This window comes from Ctenocephalides felis, unplaced genomic scaffold, assembly GCF_003426905.1.
Source record: "Ctenocephalides felis isolate EL2017-DRISC unplaced genomic scaffold, ASM342690v1 CF-g0.4_SCAFFOLD_03570, whole genome shotgun sequence".
Taxonomy (NCBI): domain Eukaryota; kingdom Metazoa; phylum Arthropoda; class Insecta; order Siphonaptera; family Pulicidae; genus Ctenocephalides; species Ctenocephalides felis.
The window spans coordinates 941,717-962,329 of NW_020539724.1; the positions used below are offsets into that span (position 1 = coordinate 941,717).

The 20,613-nt window shown below is 29.0% G+C and overlaps 1 protein-coding gene across 1 annotated transcript in view; it reads left to right on the forward strand.

Moving 5' to 3' along the window:
• The window catches only part of LOC113383034, a 138,743-nt gene that overhangs the window by 112,616 nt on the left and 5,514 nt on the right, over nucleotides 1-20,613 (forward strand). Inside the window, exons 11-27 of the mRNA XM_026621286.1 lie at nucleotides 12,356-12,417; nucleotides 12,741-12,789; nucleotides 13,296-13,379; nucleotides 16,346-16,521; nucleotides 16,628-16,837; nucleotides 16,901-17,006; nucleotides 17,297-17,394; nucleotides 17,614-17,750; nucleotides 17,988-18,154; nucleotides 18,341-18,489; nucleotides 18,559-18,785; nucleotides 18,922-19,165; nucleotides 19,242-19,411; nucleotides 19,479-19,654; nucleotides 19,727-19,987; nucleotides 20,306-20,474; nucleotides 20,544-20,588. Of these exons, the coding sequence (XP_026477071.1) occupies nucleotides 12,356-12,417; nucleotides 12,741-12,789; nucleotides 13,296-13,379; nucleotides 16,346-16,521; nucleotides 16,628-16,837; nucleotides 16,901-17,006; nucleotides 17,297-17,394; nucleotides 17,614-17,750; nucleotides 17,988-18,154; nucleotides 18,341-18,489; nucleotides 18,559-18,785; nucleotides 18,922-19,165; nucleotides 19,242-19,411; nucleotides 19,479-19,654; nucleotides 19,727-19,987; nucleotides 20,306-20,474; nucleotides 20,544-20,588 (2,530 nt within the window). The remainder of the gene's footprint in view (nucleotides 1-12,355; nucleotides 12,418-12,740; nucleotides 12,790-13,295; nucleotides 13,380-16,345; nucleotides 16,522-16,627; nucleotides 16,838-16,900; nucleotides 17,007-17,296; nucleotides 17,395-17,613; nucleotides 17,751-17,987; nucleotides 18,155-18,340; nucleotides 18,490-18,558; nucleotides 18,786-18,921; nucleotides 19,166-19,241; nucleotides 19,412-19,478; nucleotides 19,655-19,726; nucleotides 19,988-20,305; nucleotides 20,475-20,543; nucleotides 20,589-20,613) is intronic.

The following is a 20,613-nucleotide window of genomic DNA, read 5'->3' on the forward strand; positions in this document are numbered from 1 at the left end:
AATAAGAATTTTGTATCTTACTTCGTCATTAGGACTAAAATTGTACCCAACCAAAGCAATTTTACCTAAAGCAGATTTGTAACTCTTTAAAATCATCTTTTCAAGTTATTATTTGACTTTTAAATATTTTATATCCTACAATATTATTTTCGGCAACACTTTTGAAAATACTTTCGATTTAAAATAAGAACGTATGTGCATGCAAAAACTTACCATTCTCGATGTGATCTGCAAAAGAAGAAAAATGGATTAGAAAATGCTCAATTAATATTTATAATAATAATATTATTTTTATAGTGTAAATTTTTTCTAAGAAAACTTGTCGCTGGCGTAACACATCGATTAGTTCAATATTACAATATTGTATATTTTTAAAAAAATTAGTATACTGGTTTTTTTCTAGCTATTTTTCTAAATAACACATCTCTAAATAACAATAATTAACATGTAATTTAAGCTTAATTTTCTGTTATTGATTAATATGAAATATCAATATTATTTCCAATTGCAATATATAGTCTTGTTGTCAATTATCAATATTTTCATTTTTTAATTCACATTACAAAATTATATTAATTAAATTGGTAACCATGTAGAAGAATGTTCTAACGGTATGTTTAAATAACGGACATTATTTTGTAGTCCTCCTCCGAGCTTAAAGTTCAGTCACAAATCATCTTTTGACCTTATGGCACTAGAAAAAAATCCTTATATAATTCAAAGAATTAACTTAATATAAAAAGTATAAAAAGCACGGCCGTGAAAATTAACTAAAATAACTGGTTCCAGTTCATAGTCAACCTTTGAATAAGATGAAACGAAGAAAGGGCCATCTGTGTTAATCAAACGGTGCGCGATGACACGTGCTCGCACAAAAAATAAAAAAATGTTAAAGGTATAAAGCAGAACTCACAGCAGGATGTTTATTGTATACAAGAGTTACCCTTCGTCTGTCTATGTGAGGTATATTTTAATAAAGATGTTGCCAGAAATGTAGGAGAATGAGAAATTTACTTCTATCTAAACTCATTGAAGTTTCGTATAAGGCGCCATTTATTTAAAAAAAAATCCATTAACATTTTTATCTTCCCAAAAGAGAAGTTTATGTTTTCATAAAAAATCCGATTCGCCAATTTTATGTTTTCTCGACGTTTCAGCCATTCTGAATTGAATGAAACCAAATTTGGAAAAAGTATGTGTGTGTGTGAACAGATTTTTTGCCGTAAATCGATATTGGTTGAGAATCGTGCTGATTACTTTTTGGTAAAGATCAGCCGGGCCGTTTTCTTGTAATAAAGTGTTAATAAAATTTTTTCGTCAATTTTTATGATTTCTTTTTGGTAGATACCATAGTCTTATAGGTCATACTGAAGTATCGCGGCTCTATAACAAATAGATTAATGTTGAAAATTCATCAAAGTTTGAGAAAATAGTCAAAATTTATGTCATAAGTTGCTTTTATGATGTGATGAGTCAAACATGATCAATTCATTAAAATTTAAAATAATAAGCTACAATTTTAGGGCATACAAGCACTATAATGTTTGTGCAATATAATTATTATAATTGCAGTTAATTTAAATGTGTTTGAAAAAATTCTATTCAAAATCGCAATGTTTAGATTTAATTGAAAGAGATAACTTTATTTTTGAAATAAACATTTAGAATTTTATCTAAATATCTAAATTTCAATTTCGATTGATCAAGTTATTTCTTACACATTTCCGGAAGTACACGCAACTTGCCTTAAGGCAAAATGCCACTTTCAACTAGTTAAATTGCAGCATCAAATTTGGAATTAGCAATGAATTTTTATATTAAAAAAATGTTACCAACGTCTTTGAAATGCTAAATTTTCATATACCTGATAAACCTGATTAGAAGTCATGTATCTACAAATGTGCCTGAAGAAAAACGCTAGAAGTCATACGAGTATTACTCGCATCCATAATATTTCGAATTTATCCTATAATGAGGTAAAAAGAATGATTCTGAAAAGCAAATGATTCTGGATGGAACATTTTTTTAATTTCAAATTTCACGTTGATGCACCTTTTCAATCGTAAAGAAAAAAATAGCAAAAATAAAAAATTTTTTTGTATCATTTTATATGAAAAAAAAAGCGTTGCCATATGATTATCTTACGGTAGAATTCGCCCATCAATTTCTCATTCCTCCGAATAATTATCCGAGAATTTATATACTCGTGAGTAAATATCGAAGTATAAAATGAAAATAAAAACTTCTTTGGTGGTGTACTTGCAGTATGCCGTTATTTATTTTCACAAGTTACTGTTTGTTTATTGTGCTTTATATAGTCAGGCCGTGTAGAAGGAAGGCACAGAATCATCAGATATACGATCCTGATTGTCTGACAAAATAGAAAGAGCGCCAATTGTAATATTTAAAAAACAATAATTTTTTTTTTTAATATTTAAAATACATATGCCCGTATGTATATATGGAAGGTACGTGACGTAAGGTGTTGAGACTTGGCTTTGCAATTACATGGTAGCTACCCTTATATCAAGCAGTATTGATATCAGTATTCATTTAAAAACATACATAAACAAATTTGTTTTTATGTGAAACTACACCTTAGATACTACTGTGCAAAAACATTAATCAAACATTGGATACGGATATAAAAATAATATTAGGATCTCATCTCATTTAATGTTGCCTTTCCCTCAGACAATATCAAGTGTGTATTTTGTAATTTAAAAAACAGGATATTCTTCATAAAAACGTCTAACTTACTACTTTTATATATTTAATATCATTTTTGAGTAAAATGCCTTTTCACCACTCACCTAAACAGAGTTACAATCATGACAAGTTATCAAATGCACGTTCGTTCCAGAGGCTCTAAACTTATGGACCGTTAAACAATAACAGTTTACAAACAATGGGACTTTGCACAATAATCGACAATGACCCTGGCTGATTATAATCACTTGTTTCAAATGGATTTTCAGAAATTTCTTTTAAATTATTGCATTTTGCACTTGCAGCAAAAATATGCAGAAGCTTGACAATGGAATTAATTGTGTTGATGAAGATGTAGCCACTTTGCATTGTCTCCGAAAATAAAATATGAAGCCTGATGAAATTTATTTCAAGAGCTTAATGTTATTAAGATGCTTCTTTTGAAGTTTTTGCAATGTCAAGTGTTTTGTTCCCTGAAATCCTCTTTTGTAGAGTACACAGAAGCTTTGGACGAAAATTTTAAGATTTTGTAAACAAAACTTCCTGAAAAACTTAAGAAGGTTTGATAATTTATGGGGCTTGAAATTATTGAACTAAGATATTTTTGCTGTAAAAGTAAGATATTTTACACTGATGATGAGATAATCACAGTCTCAAACCGTTTGTAATTTAAATATTCATGAAATATATAAAAAATTTTAGATAAAATTGCACATTCCTAAAAAAAATATAATTAATACTACTTTGATGTGTATTGTAGCATGTACATTGAAAGACCATATATTATTTATTTTATTTCAAGAACATCTAACAGCAAATATGAATCTCAAATAACGTTGTATAGAAATATAATAGGCGTCATATTGAAACGTGCTTTTGTCATAGTTACGTTTATTTATTGCAACTTGATGTTCTCATATTATATTTGTCTAACTTTGACTCAGGTATGCAGAATGATTTATACAGTAACAAATTGGATATATCATATTAAAAATTGCATTTACTTATTCAGGAAAGTTGATGTGAAATAGAAAAATTACACAGTAAACATCAAATGGTTCTAAAATATAAAAAACATTAAAAGGTAGTCAGCGTTAAATATTCATTTTAATTGTATTAAACGAGACAATCATTAATCCAACTGAACATTTGTGAAGACACTTAAAATTCATACTTTTATGTATGTGTGAAATTTCCTTGTATTTAACCTTTCTTTGTTTAGACAAATAAAAAATTATTCTCTTTTGATACTTTACCATTAAATTGTTTCAAATAAAGACTCATTTAAATAATAAAATTGCTAGGTAAGAAATTTCTTCAGCAGTCCAATTTGTAATGAGAGAAGTAAGAGTAGAACATATCATACATGATAACTCAAGTTTTATTAAAAATTTATATATATATATATATATATATATATATATTAGGTTGGACCATTTCTGATTATCTCTCTATGACAAACGCCTATTTCTACCAATGATCACAAACAATTGGAAACTTTCCAAAATGTGCAGTAATTGAGGTTGAGGTTACATTTACATGTAATTATATACGTCTTCAATCCAAAAAATATTTCTATAAGCGATATTTAGTATTATTACCCATACAGATATACATACACACACACAAATTTTCTGAGGTATGCCAAAATGTTCAGACTCTTCTGAAACGTCAAGATCTGCAAAAAATTTGATTTATGATTTTTGGACTATTACTAATGCTAATGTGTACGCACGTTTTTAAAATTTAATAACACTTGCACTCAAAAATAAAATAAATAATAACTAGTAACAATAGGCAAGATTTAATGATTGCATAAAATAGTCTTTAATCTTTCAATAAACTCGTTAAACTTCCTCTGAAATCAAATATTCCTGATATTAAATTTAATATCATTGTTTGGCCGAAAACTTGAATGCAACGGCTAATAATAACTTGTCGTTATTCACTGCGAACGGCTATAAAACAGCTGTCCGCGTTAGTTATGGTCGAGTTTACATCTAGAAGTCCGGAATTATATTATTCTGTTCCTGAAATGCAATGCTATTGCATAAATAACTGTATAAAAATAGTTGCTGTTGTTCAAAATAAGATTTTAGTAACGCCGTTAAATATCTGGAGCATAATATAACACTAATAAAATTTTCAATTGATCAACAGACTCGACTGATATTAAAGAATAGTATATAGTCGTACACTAGATCATAAATTGTTTTTACAAAGAAAGCACTAATAACATTTTTACAAATCCGCAAAATATTCAATTGATCAATAAACTAGACGAAAGTTCATTAAAGCATATATTTACATCATACAATGTTTTAGCTATAGATCATACGGGCATGTTTAGGTTATTTGTTAAAAAGTAAAACATTCTTTTTGTAAAAATATTAAAATTATATCATAATTCCTAGAAAATAATTTGTACATATTGAAATGATAATAATAATGATTTATATTCTAAATATTTCTAATAATTACTAAAAATCCATAGCTCTCGGCTAAAGATTGACCCTTTCATGAATTAGAGAAATAATTATATAAATAAATAGTACTAGTGTTTAGGATCTGATAATATGCACTGTATCTATATAAATTAGTAAACTCATACAAAAAGTATGTATTTTAAACATATCATCCTCACAATCGTTCAATTCGATCAATGACATTTTTATATTAGAGATATAATCAAATTGAGTCCTCAGAACGAAAGTATTATAATATAAACTGACGTTCCTTATACGGAACACGTTTTCCTTTGCAAGTTTGATTGGCGCTACTAAAACTGTACATGTTCTATCTAATTTTGATCTCAGCATCTCTCTTGGTCCATTCGACCATGTAATTGTTACCTAACCATTATTATTTATTCGGGGCGACAGGTAGAAATCAGATTTGACTTTGAAGGATAGGATGTCTGAATGTAGGTAGATATATAGACTGTAATAAAATTAATAGAAACAAAGTCATGAGTTGCCTGAAATTCGAAAAATTGTGTTCTCATTTTTTAATCAGAATTCTAGAGAAATGAAAATGTCGCATTTTATTTATAGTGATAACTTAAGTCGTGTTTTATTTAATATTTTGTATTATGATTCTTATAAATTATTATTTTTTAATAATTTTTTTCATACAATTGATTACAGCCCTTTCAGTCTTTACACAATTTTACAAGAAAATTCAAGGATTTTCTGACTATTTTTTTATTTATTGAATAAACATGATTTTTTATAAAATTTATTAAATTCAATATCAAGTAAAAACAAGTCATGATATTTTTATAAATGAATGAATGAATGCCCTCATTTCTTAGCTAACGCTATAAAGTGATTCATCAAAGACTATCGTTTTCTGTAATTGAGATAAGTTCAATGACATGTTACTATCACTAGTTTTTTGTATAGCATTTTATCAATGATTGGGTTAAAGATCTTGTCTAATTATTGTTCGTCTCTGGAAATAAATGTAATTTGTAAAAACTCTTGTTTACTATCACATGACTCTGATATCATATGCCTTGGTACAAGTTCATAGAAAGTAATATATATAATATATATATATATATATATATATATATATATATATATATATATGTAAAGCAAAAGATAATAAAAAATATGAACTAATTTGTATTGGTACAATAATTTAATTTTTTTTATTAAGAATGCTCAAAAAGCTCAGTACCTTGGACGTCCAAACTGCTTAATTTTGCGTCTCTTACACATATAATTAAATGTATATTTCTTCGAAATTTATTTTCTCTAGCGTTAGCAATAAAATTAATATGCGACACACGAGTATCACATCTATTTCTGGGGTTGTGAAGATTTTATTTCCAAAATCTTCGGTGTCATATAACAAGGGATGCAACACACAGGACGTGACTGCGTTTTAAATAAATCATTTTTATTTTTAAGATGACCCGAAACGGATAATGTTCACATCTTTGCGGTTGAGATAAAACTAGAAAAATAAAAGATCGGTGGTGTAATTTGCGGGTACCGTGAAAGGATGAAATGAGATAGTTTTTTGGTAGGCAAGTGTTTTGCTTCAGACATTATTTTTTCTACTGGCAGTTTCACCAATTTGCCTTAAGGCACGTTGCATCAATAGTTTTCAAATTATTATCAATACCAGACTAAATGGTCTAATCGATGCAATAGAAATTATTACCATGTTCAATTACTCTAAAAAAACAATGTGTCTCTAAATATATAGCAAGAACACTGCAATTACGTGTAATTATTTCAAAAGTGATCCCAAATTATACCAAAGTAGAGCAGAGCAATAGAAATATAAGCAAGGTCCATATAATGACTTCTAATGTGCCGAAAGTTGTGCAATGTTCTGGATTCTAGCGCAAACTCCTTGCACGTGCGGACATCCGGCCTAAGTTTAGCTTGGGCTCTTGTGGCAACATCAGGTTGAGAAAAATATTTTAAAATTAGTTAAATTTCGACACTAATGTAATAGATTTATTTTTAACCAGAAAGGCAAGGGGTAAATTTTCCTTTTTTTAGCTTTACCTTTCCCTTCGGATGTCCTAAGGTAAAGGTAAAGCTAAAGGTAAAGGTAAAGCTAAAGGTAAAGGTAAAGTACCAGATATACTCTACCTAAATGTGGTGCTTAACTCTTATCTTTACTCTACCTATTTTATATCTGGTACTGTACCTTTATTCTAAAATTATTCATATATAAGTATATGAACTCTGGAAAGGAGATGAAACACTCTGAACTTGCAAACACTATTTTCAACTGATCGAACAATCGATCAATTCGATCTATTCCATAATCCAATTTCGAGCTATTATTACCATCACTAATACGTCTATTAAGATCAAGACTTCTGAAATGAATGCGGGTCTCAGAAATGCATTTCTGTATACCAAACATAAAAGTATGTATACGCAACACTTGAGCAGATAATTGATTTAAGACATCCTATAGAAAGTTTATCGAAAATTTGCTGCCCCGTAGGCTATAAAAGTCAGAATAAGCAATCTATAAAATATCACTAGCGAAATTAAAATGATTGAAATAGAATTATGATTAATATCAATAGTAGTTGGTAGCAAAATCATACCAAAGCGTATGAGTCGTTGTCCTCTATATAGAAGCATATGTATAAAACTGTATTAAATAAGTAACTCTTTGTTTTTACAAATTCCTAAATGTCATGACACCATAGACCTTACACAACATGGACTCCTCATATATTTTCCAATTCATAAAGTGTCAAAAGATAGATGGGAACTGTGACGTCATTTAGAGAACGAGCGTTGCAGACAATCGTGAACACTCCCGATTGATTAAATGACACATTATAATATGATGTATAATAATATACACTATAATATGTAATATTCACCATTGTTTATGCAAATCGAGCATAGAATATTTACTTTTAGGTTAAGCACGTGACATATAACATTTAATCAATCGAGAGTGCTCCACGATTGTCGGCATCGCTTGTTCACAAAGTGACGTCACAGTTAATAAGTAAGACCCTTTTATCTTTTAACACTTATTTTGCTCTCCATTTAGTGTAAGTTCTATACATGACAGATCTGATATTTTGTTTTTCTACTCCGCATTCATGGCCAACTTGTGTTGCCACATCACTCCCCACGTAGCTTCGGTAATACTTTATTTACTAATATTATTAATAATTTTCTAGATTATTATTTGACTTCTTAATAAAAATTTTTGATCGATTTACAAATTCTTAAATGTCCTGACACGGATCTTGATTTGTTTTCACACCTACATAAATTCTGTTTAGTATTTGAAATGAAGAAACTGTTGAACTATTAATCAATTAGTAAATTTTTGATAAAATTTAACAAATAATACTTATGATTGTTGTATGTGAGCTATAAGAACATGAAATTTTATGTTGTAAGTCAAGGAGACAAAATGCTGTCAATGACAAAGTATAATTTTACTAGACCTACTGCAATTGCTCCGAGATTTTTAAATCTAAGGCAATAACCAAATGTGTTTTTTTAAGTATCTTAAAAAACTCAATGAACAACTATTCATTACAACGTTATAAAAATCTATCACAGCTATCTAGAATATATAATTAACGACATTAATTAGATAAACGATTCTAGATCAGTTCCATGTCAGTAACACATGCATCTGATTAATGCTCGTTATTTAATTGTTATTTCATTTTAAGTACAAGTGTTTAATTCATTCCATTGGAACAGATGTGGCGACAAAATTCTTTGGTTAATTTCTCATAGAGGACTGAATTGAGATGATTAATGAAAATTGGTTAAAAGATAAATTTAATCACAATCAATAAATTTTTTTCACATCACAAAATTGCAAGTCCAAAAGCTGAAAATAACAACTGTATCTACTTCCTCTCGGTCGTGTGAAACATAACCCACATGTTCCGACTTCCTCGCATAGTTTTCGGGTTTTTGGGGAAAAATACTTTACAAAAACAACATTACAATTCTAGTCATGGTATCCGCAATAAATGTACGATCTTCGAAAACCATGTTCCCACCTACGAGGACTTTTGTAAATGAACATCACGGTACGGTACACTGCAAACACATGCCACATTTTACGAACAGATGTGGTTGACTTTTTAGGTTTTTTATTATATGAATGAAAGTTAACAGAATTCGTGTATTTGATGATGTTTTTTTATTGAGAGAACAAATATACAATTAGTTAATAGTCGAGATCGTTTTGTATCTGATCGGGGTGGCAAGAACCAAATTTTTAGTTGTTTGATACAAAGTATCTATGAATTAATGATTTATTATATATTTATTATATATATATATATATATATATATAAGAATTCTGAACGTTTTTACATTCTTAAAAAAAAAAGATGTATATTTGCGTCTCGAAATCGTCGACGAAATACACACATCCATTTTTTCTGAGGTATGCCAAAATGTTCAGAAACCTAAAAACCTGAAACGTGAAGATATGCAAAAATTTTCATTTTCGGTTTTTGGCCCATCACTATAAAGAAGAAAATATGTATAAAATAATTAAGCCAGAAATACTAAATGTTAAAAATATATCAAAAGTAGAAAGAACAACTACTGCTCTTGTAATGACCCAATAAATGTTGAGTTAAATTTTTTCGGTCGATCATTAGAAAATAATTTTTTGCATAAATTAAAATTAAATTTTTGGAGAATAGTAAGTTCTGGCTAATATCCTACTACTTTTTGAAGTATGCCTGGTTTTTAAGACAATCACCAAGTAGTCTTGTAATAAACAAAGCTCTCATGAAAACAGCATTTATTATCATTTAATCTTCTTATAAATATTTCCTATTCACTCATCAATGTAATTAATTCAAGTGACACTTGCTTCTTATGTACATAGAAAACAACATGCCCATATTTTTGAAAGCTTGATTTGAGACGTTAATTACTTTACATACAAAGAAACATACTTCAAATGTACTCGAGCGTCATTAAGTCAAACATTGGAAGGAACTGTTGGAAGATGAATTTTAATTAGTGCGATAAAAATGCATTTACATTCATTGTAAACTTGGTAATAACGGGTAATATCATATATTATTTAAAATATGGATAAAAATTAAATTATATTCAGTTCCGCCAGGACAAAACATCGTGTAGCATTTGGACAGTTTTTACTACTAAGAAAAAAGCGTAACATGGCGTTGCCATAACAATGTTTGAGAAATGGCTTGTAACATCTAATAATAGTATTTTCATTTCATCTAACTTGATCAAGTAGTCCAAAGAAATATTTGGCACATTATAATTAGGCCCTTGGTATTCCAATAAAATCTCTGTCATTTAATTCGAGGAACCATCTCCGTCGCAAGCGATGCACGAATAATAAACGACAATTGAATGATAAATCGTTTCAATCAAACAGTTTGATTTACAAATTATATTCCTTAACGAAAATGCGATTTGACGACTTCCATTGTATTCATCTCCGGGCACGTAGATGCATCTGCACATTTGCATTTTATTTTTGCATAGGGAATAATTATATTTATTTAATAGTGTTTGAACGTACGTAAACATCGAATATATTGTCGGAACAATTCAACGAAAATCTTTGCTTATCCTAATAACAAAAACAGAAATACTATCTTTAGTGTGAGAATATAGTAATGCACTACCTACATTACGTATCATAAACATTAAAAATATTTTAATTCTACAATATTTTTCACAATTTTACTAATATAACTACTACTCCAAAAAAGTAAATGTGCAATTACATTTTGGCTAGTTTTACCGATTTACATTAAATCACAATCAGAGCAATTAATTTGGTATACCAGATTTCTAATACGTTTAATGTCTAATAGCTTTTATGGAATGGATATATTCATTGCCTTTAATACGAGAAGAAGTAAAAACGTTAATTAAATACTCAGAGCAATAATTATTTTTTCAAAATTAATGTTTCATCACTATAATTATTGTAAATACTAAACTCTAAAAAAGAAGTTAAATATATTTTATTACGTACATCATCATAAAAGGAAAATATTCAATTTTAATCTGCTTGAAAGAAATGCATGTATTAATAAATCATATTTAAAATTTACCTCTAGTATATAATATTTATTTGTAATGTAATGAGTTTTTATTTATTGACTATACAATTACATGCAATATAATTTTATATTTATTTTTTTTAAATTTATTCGATAAATTAAAATCAAATGTGTGAAGCAATTAGTACAGGATAGTGAGAGAATAAATTATAATTTATAAATCACATTCTTAATGATAATTGTTCTAGATTCGAATAAATGCATTAATTCGGTTAATTAAATCTATTGCAAGTTTTTTCTTCTATTTTTATATTTTACTTAATTTAGTAAATCGAGTAATTAAGGATACTTGAAAAAATAAAATGTCTGGATCAATGATTTTTGAAAAAAAAAATTAAAGACAAAGCATATCTATGTTTTGTAAAATAATTCTGTTTCATCATTATTATAATAAATATATGAAATTATAATATTTTTTAGCGGTACTCTCAGAATATATTGAGAAAACTTTCTATATACTATACATTAGCTTTCAAATGATAGTATATCCTAAATATTATTTATAGGTTTTGCTTTTCGAATAAAAATCCACATTCGATGAGAAATCATCATCTCCGGTTGTCAAAACCTATGACTGATTTATGACTTCGGCAATATTTTATATTGTGATCGATAATGCATTTGATAATTTGTAAAATTGCCCGGAAAAGGCGTGAAAATTGCTGCGGAAATCACATGATTTTGGGGCTTAAGGAAAAATAACATCCCATATAATGTGGAAGTCTAAAAACATGCCGACGTTCTTCTTAAAAACGATTTTTATAACATACTATAAGAACGAGGTGTATATATTATGGTACTATATAAAATATCTAATATTAAAGTTATATTAATTATGAAAATAATTTGTTAATCAATAATAATACACAAATAAAGTAAATCTGTGCGCGTATAAGCATTCACCGACATATAGATCCAATATTATTTTTTCGAGTTTTTTACATTTTCTGATGCTGTTTTTTCAAATATAACAAATCTTATTACTTTATCATTTATTTGGTTTTATTATATTGAATTATAATATCGGTATTAATATATAGCAAATTTATTTTTCAGCTAACTGGGGTTATCACAGACAAGGATACTGTCAGGCTGGTTTTGGAGCCGCCTTATCTAAGGTAGGAAAAGTTTATGTAAAAGTTCAAATTTAAAAATTGAATTAATTGAGTACTAGTAAGTGTATTAAAAGTACATTGCAAAAGCATCTAATCTAATGTATTGCATTAATGTTGCAATAGTAACAGATTATTGACCAGAGAACGGTTACAACTCCTAACTAATAAAATTTTTTTGGAGTCTCAAAAATATGTATCTTTCTTGTCTTAATGCTCAATCGTAAATCAGTATTAACACGTAACTCAAAATTTCATTTTTTTATAATATTATTTCAAATTTATAATCATTATTATGAAAATTAATTTTAATTTTACTTTATTACCAGGATGGAGAACGTGTTTTTATCGGCGCACCTGGAAGCTGGTATTGGCAGGGTAAGATATTTTTTAAAAATAAATTGAAAACGCAATGAAATGACTACTATTTAAATAATAAGACTCAAATCAATCACTTCATGAAATAGTATTATTAAAAAAAATAGGCACGAGAAAATAACTAGATAATTTTGTACTATAAATATGTTGGATAGTAGATATAATCGAAGTATATAAAAATTATTAATTGTTTATTGGAAAGTGTTAAACAGATTAATTACTTTGAATCGGTATTTTAAGTGAGATATATGTACCACTAAAAGAAGTGGTGTTCAATACTGAAATTGAATTTCAACTTCTTGAAATTATTTTCTTAATCAACTTGCATTTGTCTCCAATTCTAAAAATAAGGCATATAATTTTGTATAATGTGATTTATACCTTAAAATATTTATTTATTATTAGTAATGGTAGTTTTACATGTATTATTACATGATTGTCTAATTACATGTACGAGTATATGTATTTTTTATCCTATTTGCCTTCTTTCGGCAATTGCATTACAGGTCAAGCCTACTCGGTGAATTCGAAACTGAACTTTCCCTACAGTGTGCCCAAAGATATCGAATTCGGATATATTGACGAGAGAGGTAACAATTGTCACCGAATTTTCCAGTTTTCCCCAAAAATTGCTAACGCGTTCGTTGTCTCACATTCCAACATTTTGCATAATATTGGCAGACGGTTGGTTGGTGTTTGTTGGTTCGAGAAATGAGAAATTTATCCATAATGACCGCCTCGCATATTTATTGCCTTTGGCTTGCCGTTGACTCCTTCATCGTATAATCATACTTATTATCACTGTTAGTTTTTATGAGTAATTGTCATCGTTGTCGCTTGCATTGTTTTGAAAATTTGTATTTGAGAAATTGCATTTGAAAGATTACTTGAAGCCCAACGTGAATAACAATGCTAAGTTCACGCCTTCCTATTTTATTTGCTCAAAAATATAATTGCTTGAATAATTTTTACAAAACTACATAATTAAAAGTGCAAACTTAAAGTAATAATGAGTAGAAAACATCTATTCGAACATGAAGCCAGGATTTTTTTAAATCAAACCCACAAGGACAACCGAAGTTATTCATTATTAGTATTTTGATATTTTTTATAAATTATTACTATTAAAAATGTAATGCTATCAAAATATAATATTTTTTGAAAATACGGGTTGTATAAAAAAGAAATTGAGCATTTATCAATATATTAATTGTAATTCAAGATGCACCGAAATAAACTGTGCATAGCTGAATAGCATAAATTAAATAAATAAGGTTAAAAATATAATAAAAACACAGAAAAAAGTATAAATATAGAAAAATTGAGAATAAAATAAAGAAGAAGAAAGAGAAACGATTTCCTCATGAAGAAATAAAGAAAGCAAGAAATGAAGAAATAAAGAAGTAAATAAATAAAGAAAGAAAGAAAAGAACAAACAAACAAAAAGAACATAGGAGAAAACAAAAATAATGATATGAAGAAAGAAGGAAGTAAGAAAGAGAGAAGGAAGAAAGAAAGGAAGAAGAAATAAAGAAAGAAAGAAGGAAGAAAGGAAGAAGAAATAAAGATAGAAAGAAGGAAGAAAGGAAGAAGGAAGAGAGAAAGAAAGAAAGAAAGAAAGAAGAAAGAAAGAAGGAAAGAAGGAAAAAGGACAAAAAGAAGGAAGAAATAAAGAAACAGAGAACTAAAGATATAAAAAAAAACAAACAAACAAAGAAAGAATGATCTTCATTCTTTTTTAAAAATTTATTTTCAATTCAATTACACTTAAAATTTTCAATTCATTAAAAATTACGGATTTTTTATAGCAAATTTTCAAACAATGCGCAAAATTTTAATATCATTGAGAATGTAATAAGCAAAAGCATTACTAGTAAAAGCTTCAAGATCAAGCTTGGCTACAAAGCATGTTTATAAAGTCATCATTTTTATTTTTATATTTTTTTACTTTCTTATTACATTCTTAAATCCATCATTGAAAGCTCTAATGTACATAGCTTTAAATTTGGCAAAACCTTGCAGATCTTGCATGTTAAATAGAAATTCTGGTTTTTAGTGGTTAAATTGATGATTTCTCTAAACATGCATGAATCTGTGATGTTTTCCCAAGAAGTAAGTACATAGTAGCTTTCAAGCTTCATGTACCATGTCAAATATTAATGCTATAATAAACCATTTTGATTTAATGATTTCGATTTGAGATATCCCATTAACTCATAATATTGAACCCCAGGTAATTCATTTGGTTTTTCAGCGTTGATCGTCGATTAGTCGGAAAGGATGCTGATGGTGCTGGACCAATTCATAGTTGTTCATTGTATAGTTATTTATTTGTGCTCTTCTATATATGGAATATTTTATAATTAAAAGCATATATTATAGTTATTGCGATTTAATAACGCATATCATGATTATTATATGCATACATCGTGGTAAAAGCAAATCAATGATAAAGTTTCTATATGAATTTAATAACATATCTATGTAATTATTTATGGAAATATAGATTAAACATTCCATAAATAGAATGAACAATAAACTGAATTAATGCTTTAGTCGTTTCTTTTTCAGTCTTGCAATATTATTTGAATATTATCGACGTGTAATATTTAGCTTGTAGAAGAAAAATTAGCCAAAACCATGCATTTACGACAGCAGCTAATTTTAATTCTTAAATGCTTCATAGACAAATCATTTAGGTTAAAAAACATACATCCCTAAGTTAAGCCTTAACAAGTGTATTAAATCCAATTTAATTTTAATAAAATAACTTTCAACTTCAAATAATTTCAAATAAGTTTTAGCTCGGAATGTTTGAGGAGTAACATGATTTATAATTTGGTGTTGGCTGAAAATGCTAATTCTAATTATAAATTAATGCCGAACTAATATAAATATATAAGTCTAATTTTTTCAATAAGATAATAAATAAATCATAATCAGGTTTAATACAATCACATTTATAATCATCGTAGCTTTAGTGAGTTGAAATGTAGGTGCTGTATTGTCATTGTCATAGATTAAAATAAAGCTTGCTTCAGCCTGGCTTTATGGTAATAATTGTTAGATAATTATCATAAATTAGTTTGAAATAGTTTCAGAAAATACTGGGATACTTGTATTTTGTTTAAATTTTCATGCGAATGTTATAATTTGAATATTGTACTTACCAAACTCGTGACATGTTGCAAAGTAGAAGAATAGCTTGCCCAAATCATTCTGAAACAAAAAAAAAAAAAATTAGGAAAAAAATTTTAAACTTTTAAGAATTTAAGATTTTTTTAAAGTTTTTATCATTTTTCTGCTATTCTTAAACTCTATTTGATCTTACAACATACTACTCTTTAAATATTTTTGGGATAATTTTTAATTCCAACTTTTAACTATTTGCAATCATTGGGGCAAATTTGAACATCGCAATTTGAAACCGAATTCAAGGAAAATACTAAAAATATTCTATAAGCTTCAACATTTTATTAATGCAAGTATCCCATTAGTCGATTTTATGATACCCCACGATTGGTCCAGATTTAATTTTTTATGATTCGATTTTTAGGCCAAGTCCATGCAGATTCGGTTGGCCAAAGTAAAAGAGTTGCCGCCACTGGACCCAGTGCGGCCACTGATGATAATTCATACCTGGGCTATAGTATGGCAGCAGGTGACTTTACTGGTAAAGGAGAGCAAGGAGTTGCTGTCGGCATGCCAAATGGTCATGGATTGGAGGGAAAAGTGAGAATCGTCTTAATATTCTTATATAATATCTTGGTTTTTACTCTAGACTTTTTCAAAGTTGATTTCTGAATGAGCTACATAAATTAAATAAATTTTTCCACAGGTTGTTCTATATACATCTAATCTAGAAAACATCAGGAACGTAACTGGTGACCAGTTGGGAGCCTATTTTGGATACGCGATTTGCGTATCTGACGTTGACGGAGATGGCCTAGATGATTTGATAGTTGGCGCTCCAATGTACACCGATTTTAAAAATAATAAAGGAGAGTTTGAAACTGGACAAATCTACATATTTTATCAGAAGACACAGGTAAGAAAATTATAAATACTAATTGAGTCGGTTAAGAAATTTTTACATATAACAAATTTTCAGAACCAATTTAGTACCATGGAAACTCGAGCTGATGCTAAAGTATCCAGATCAAGATTTGGTATGGCTCTTGCCAGCTTAGGTGACATCAATTTGGATAAATATGGAGGTAAACAAACAATAACTGTTTTGACATTGAACATGACAAGAAAATTGAACGAAACTGTTCAAATTTAGGGTTTTAATTAGATCTTATTCGATCTTATCGTATTTAAACACTAACAAGGACAACCCCAGGTCTACTTGTCTGGGGTTTTGCTCAAACTTAGCATGTTGATAAAAATGATAGAGAAAACGAATCTTTTTAAATATTAAAGGTCTATAAGATGTGATATATAGGTTTAAAACAAATAATTACTTGTGGATATATTTATTTTATAATTTATTTTTATTTTGTAGACTTTGCAGTTGGTGCACCATACGATGGTCCACATGGAAAAGGTGCTGTTTACATATATCACGGATCTAATGCCGGTGTGCGAAAGAAGTATTCGCAAGTAAGTGCAAATTTAAATTATTTTTATTGTATTCACACGACAATTATAACAGCATAAAGTGCCAGAAGCGCTAATTATGGAAATTTCTAACCACACACGTTAATGAAGGAGAGATACCTTTAATTTAGCATTATTAGTTTGATAAATTGGTAAATTATTTTTGATTAGTGCTTAATGTTTTGTGCACAACTTTGCTAAAACGTGTTTTTAATTTTGTAGGTGATATTTGCTGAAGATGTGGATCCTTATGTATCAACTTTTGGATTTTCTTTAGCTGGAGGCGTCGATATCGATGACAATCAATATCCAGATATGAGTGTTGGTGCATATAAGACGAACAAAGCGTTTCTTTTCAAGTAAGATTTTTCTGTATACTTAAAACCAAATATCGTGCAAGCTCTTATTTTAGCAAGTTTTTTAAAAGCATTTCATATCATTTAACGGCAAAATCCAAGCGCCTATTAATATGTAACATGATGACGAACTTGAAGTAAAGTGTGCGGAAGCTTTAGGCGCTATCCCATACCATTGAATGCTTGATATTTTTAAGCATTTTTACTTATATTTATAAATATATTTTCTTGATTTATTAGATCACGGCCAGTGGTGGATTTGGATGCTAAAATCATGTTTGAGCAACTATCAAAAGTTATAAGTTTGGACGAAAGAAATTGCTCATTGAAAAATGGTGTGAGAGTTCCTTGCGTTCGGATGAATTCCTGTCTTACTTATAATGGAATCGGAGTTGTTAATGGATTACGTAAGATACAATTTTAATAAACAAATAATAGAAAAATAATAAATTAAAAAAATTGTACTTGATTTCTAATAAATACAATTGAAAAGACTATCTAAAGTTATAAGTCTAACATATCACTCCATTGAATAATTCGCATGCTTAACTTGAGTCTGTATTATAAATTCATGTGCTTTAATTTCATTTCAGAGTTCGATATATCATATGTCCTGGATTCTAAAAAATTACGAACACCTCGTATGTACTTCTTGAACGATGAAAGAAACAACATTTTGAATAAAACCGTATATCTAACCAAAGCCAATAAGTTATGTGAAGATATGAGTGTATACATAATGGTAAGTAAAGTTGATTTTATAAATAATATTCAAAACTATATAGATTAAATATAATAATTTAATATCTAGGACAATATTCGAGATAAATTGACTCCTTTGGAAGTAGAAATGCGTTATAATTTACATGGCGCTAAAGAGTATGGAAGTGGCAGTGTTTTAGCACGCCGAAGAAGAGATGTTTTACCACCTGTACTAAATCATGATAGAGGTTTAGTTCAACGTGATTCTTTGAACATCCAGAAGAATTGTGGATTTGATAATGTGTGCATTCCTGATTTGAGACTAAATACCACAACGTAAGCCTACTAAATTTAAAGACTAACACCAAATAAATTTACAGTTTCGTAACCCTTTGTTAAACTACTGATGTCTATTTGTTTATTTGTAATACTCAAATTTGTAACAAATTAAAGTGATATTTTTTCCCAGGAGCGTTAAAAAATACCTTCTCGGTTCCAAGGAGAGATTAGGAATAGAAGTAGTTGTGCAAAATCACGGCGAAGATGCTTTTGAGTCTTCCTTCTACATGCAGATGCCACCAGGCGTAGACTTTAAGAAAATCGAAAGGATTGATAAATATGAAAGAGATATTCCAATCACTTGTTCTCCACCTAAGATCTCTAACAACAATACTTTAATTTGCGACATTGGAAATCCACTACCGCAAAATAAATACGTAAGTAGAAACATATGTATTTGAACAGATTTTTTAGAGAACAGAGTTGGTATTTACCTAACAATTCCCTAATTAGGTGCACTTCAATGTACTTCTGGATCCTTACCACAAAGCTGGAATGAATGCAAGTTACGACTTTTACATGCATGCAAACAGCACCAACCCTGAGAAAAATGAAACTCTGATCAACAACCGAATGGAAAAGTCAATTCCGATATGGATTCAGACAAATCTCACTATATCTGGGTTAGTAGATAGAAACCACTAATCAGTAGTTGGCATAAATGGGTGCTTATAATGAATATTTTTACAGAACCTCGTTACCACCAGAAGTTCATTATAACAATTCGTTGTATACAGCTGAGAATATATCCCATGAATCGGAATTGGGACCGCAAGTATCTCATATTTACAGTATCCGTAATGATGGACCATCTACAATAGAAGAAGCAGAGATATTCCTTGTTTGGCCAACGAAAACTCTTGATGGTAAATAAAAGATAAAATTGATTTTCCTAATTAAAAAAGATACTAAAATTCATTTTTATTTTAAATTTACAGGTGAAGATCTATTTTACATGTTAGAACAACCCGAACTATCAGGAAATATATACTGTTCACCTATGCAGGACGTGAATTCCATGGGACTGATTTTAGACAAAAAGAAGAGCATATTGGAAAGCAGTGGAGTGGTGATTCAAAATTCTGATAAATCTCGATTTTCTTTGGAAGTTCCTGATCCGTTGGGCATTGGAAGTCGTTTTGGCACACCTGCTGCCTCGGTTTCAGGTCCTGGCATAGGCAAACCAGCTTGGGGTAGTGGTAAATATTTTATTGGCACTTGATTTAGAATTCTAAGGAAGAAATGAAATTCTTTCAAAGTGCACTTTTTAGTTATAGAGTAGTTGTGATTAAATTTAGAAATATAGTTTATGACAAAGTAGCAATCAGTAAATTTAGATTGTTTTAAAAATACTTAAGCATGTTTAGAATTTCTAATTTTACTTTTCTGGAACAGGGTAAATATTATGAATTACTGTATAAAATTTTAATTAGACAGTATTTGAAGAAATGTAATACTGCAATCGATAGATTTCAACTTCCACACGTGTCTATAAATTTATGTTTTTTATTTAATAGATTTAAGTGAAGAGGATCGTCGCAAATTAGAGGATTCAGCTTTTAGTGGTGATGCATCATTGATCCATCTACAGAGAAATAAGGACGCCCAAAAGCAAGAAGAGGAAGCTCGCAAACAAGGCCACGGAGTTTTATCCTCAGGGCATATATCTGGAGTACGGCCATCTGGGTAAATATACAAAACAAAACAATATCATAGACTTTGAGCTCTTTTTCAAGTTTAATTTATTTCTTTTAGATCTGCTTCAGGCGGTGCAGGAGTTTCGCATAAGGAGCATTACAGGTAGAACCCTAGGTTATGTTATCCT